The sequence below is a fragment of the Corvus brachyrhynchos genome, unplaced genomic scaffold (genome assembly GCF_000691975.1).
Source record: "Corvus brachyrhynchos isolate BGI_N302 unplaced genomic scaffold, ASM69197v1 scaffold518, whole genome shotgun sequence".
NCBI classification, from domain to species: Eukaryota; Metazoa; Chordata; class Aves; order Passeriformes; family Corvidae; genus Corvus; species Corvus brachyrhynchos.
In genome coordinates, this window is record NW_008239297.1 from 35,856 (window position 1) to 36,851 (window position 996).

The 996-nt window shown below is 59.5% G+C and overlaps 1 protein-coding gene across 1 annotated transcript; it reads right to left on the minus strand.

Annotated features, from left to right (window-relative positions):
- Positions 1–6: 6 nt before the first annotated feature.
- Positions 7–991, minus strand: LOC103619984 (zinc finger protein 239-like; the record flags this gene model as incomplete). The annotated part of the gene is made up of 1 exon (XM_017740602.1): positions 7–991. A coding segment is annotated over one exon (897 nt), but the record flags the coding sequence as incomplete, so codon positions are not given.
- Between the last annotated feature and the right edge of the window lie 5 nt (positions 992–996).

Here is a 996-nt window from a genome sequence, read left to right on the forward strand (position 1 = left end):
CTGGGGATCATCCAACGCCGATCCTCCCACGGGGGATGGAGCTGGAGCAGCGCACGAAGCTCTTCCCGCACTCGGGGCACTCTCAGGGCTTCCCTTAGCGGTGCCTCCGTTGGTGTTGGGTTAAATTAAACCTCACAGAGAAGCTCTTCCCACACTCAGAACACTCATAGGGCCTCTCCCCGGTGTGGATGCGCCGGTGGATGGTGAGGTGGGAGTTGCGTTTGAAGCCCATCCCGCAGTCGGGGCAGCGGAAAGGCCTCTCATCCGTGTGAATGCGATGATGTACAAGGAGATCAGACCTCCTCCGAAACCTCTTCCCACACTCAGAACACTCAAAGGGCTGTTCCCCGGTGTGGGTGCGCAGGTGTTCCCTCAGGATGGAGCTCCGCCAGAAACTCTTCCCACATTCACTACAGCCATAGGGCCGTTCCCCGGTGTGAACCACCTGGTGCTGGATCAGCTGGGAGCTGTTGGTGAAGCCCTTCCCACATTCCCCACACTCATAGGGCCTTTCCCCAGTGTGGATCCTCTCGTGCTGGATCAGGTTAGAGCTCTGGCAGAAGCTCTTCCCACATTCCCCACACTCATAGGGCTTTTTCCCAGTGTGGATCCTCTGGTGCTGGATCAGTGTGGAAACATGGCTGAAGCTCTTCCCACATTCCCCACACTCATAGGGCCGTTCCCCAGTGTGGATCCTCTGGTGATCCCTCAGGCTGGAGCTCTGGCTGAAGCGCTTACCACATTCCTCACACTCGTAGGGCCTCTCCCCGGTGTGGGTGCGCTGGTGTTCCCTCAGTGTGCAGTTCCGGCTGAAGCTCTTCCCACATTCCCCACACTCGTAGGGCTTCTCACCATTGTGGATCCTCTGGTGCCGGATCAGGCTGGAGCTCCACCTGAAGCCCTTCCCACATTCCAAGCACTTGTGGGGCTTCTCCCTGCCCTGAGGCTTCTCCCCCAGCTCCGAGCTCCCCCTGGATCTCCGGCCGCCTTCCCGGC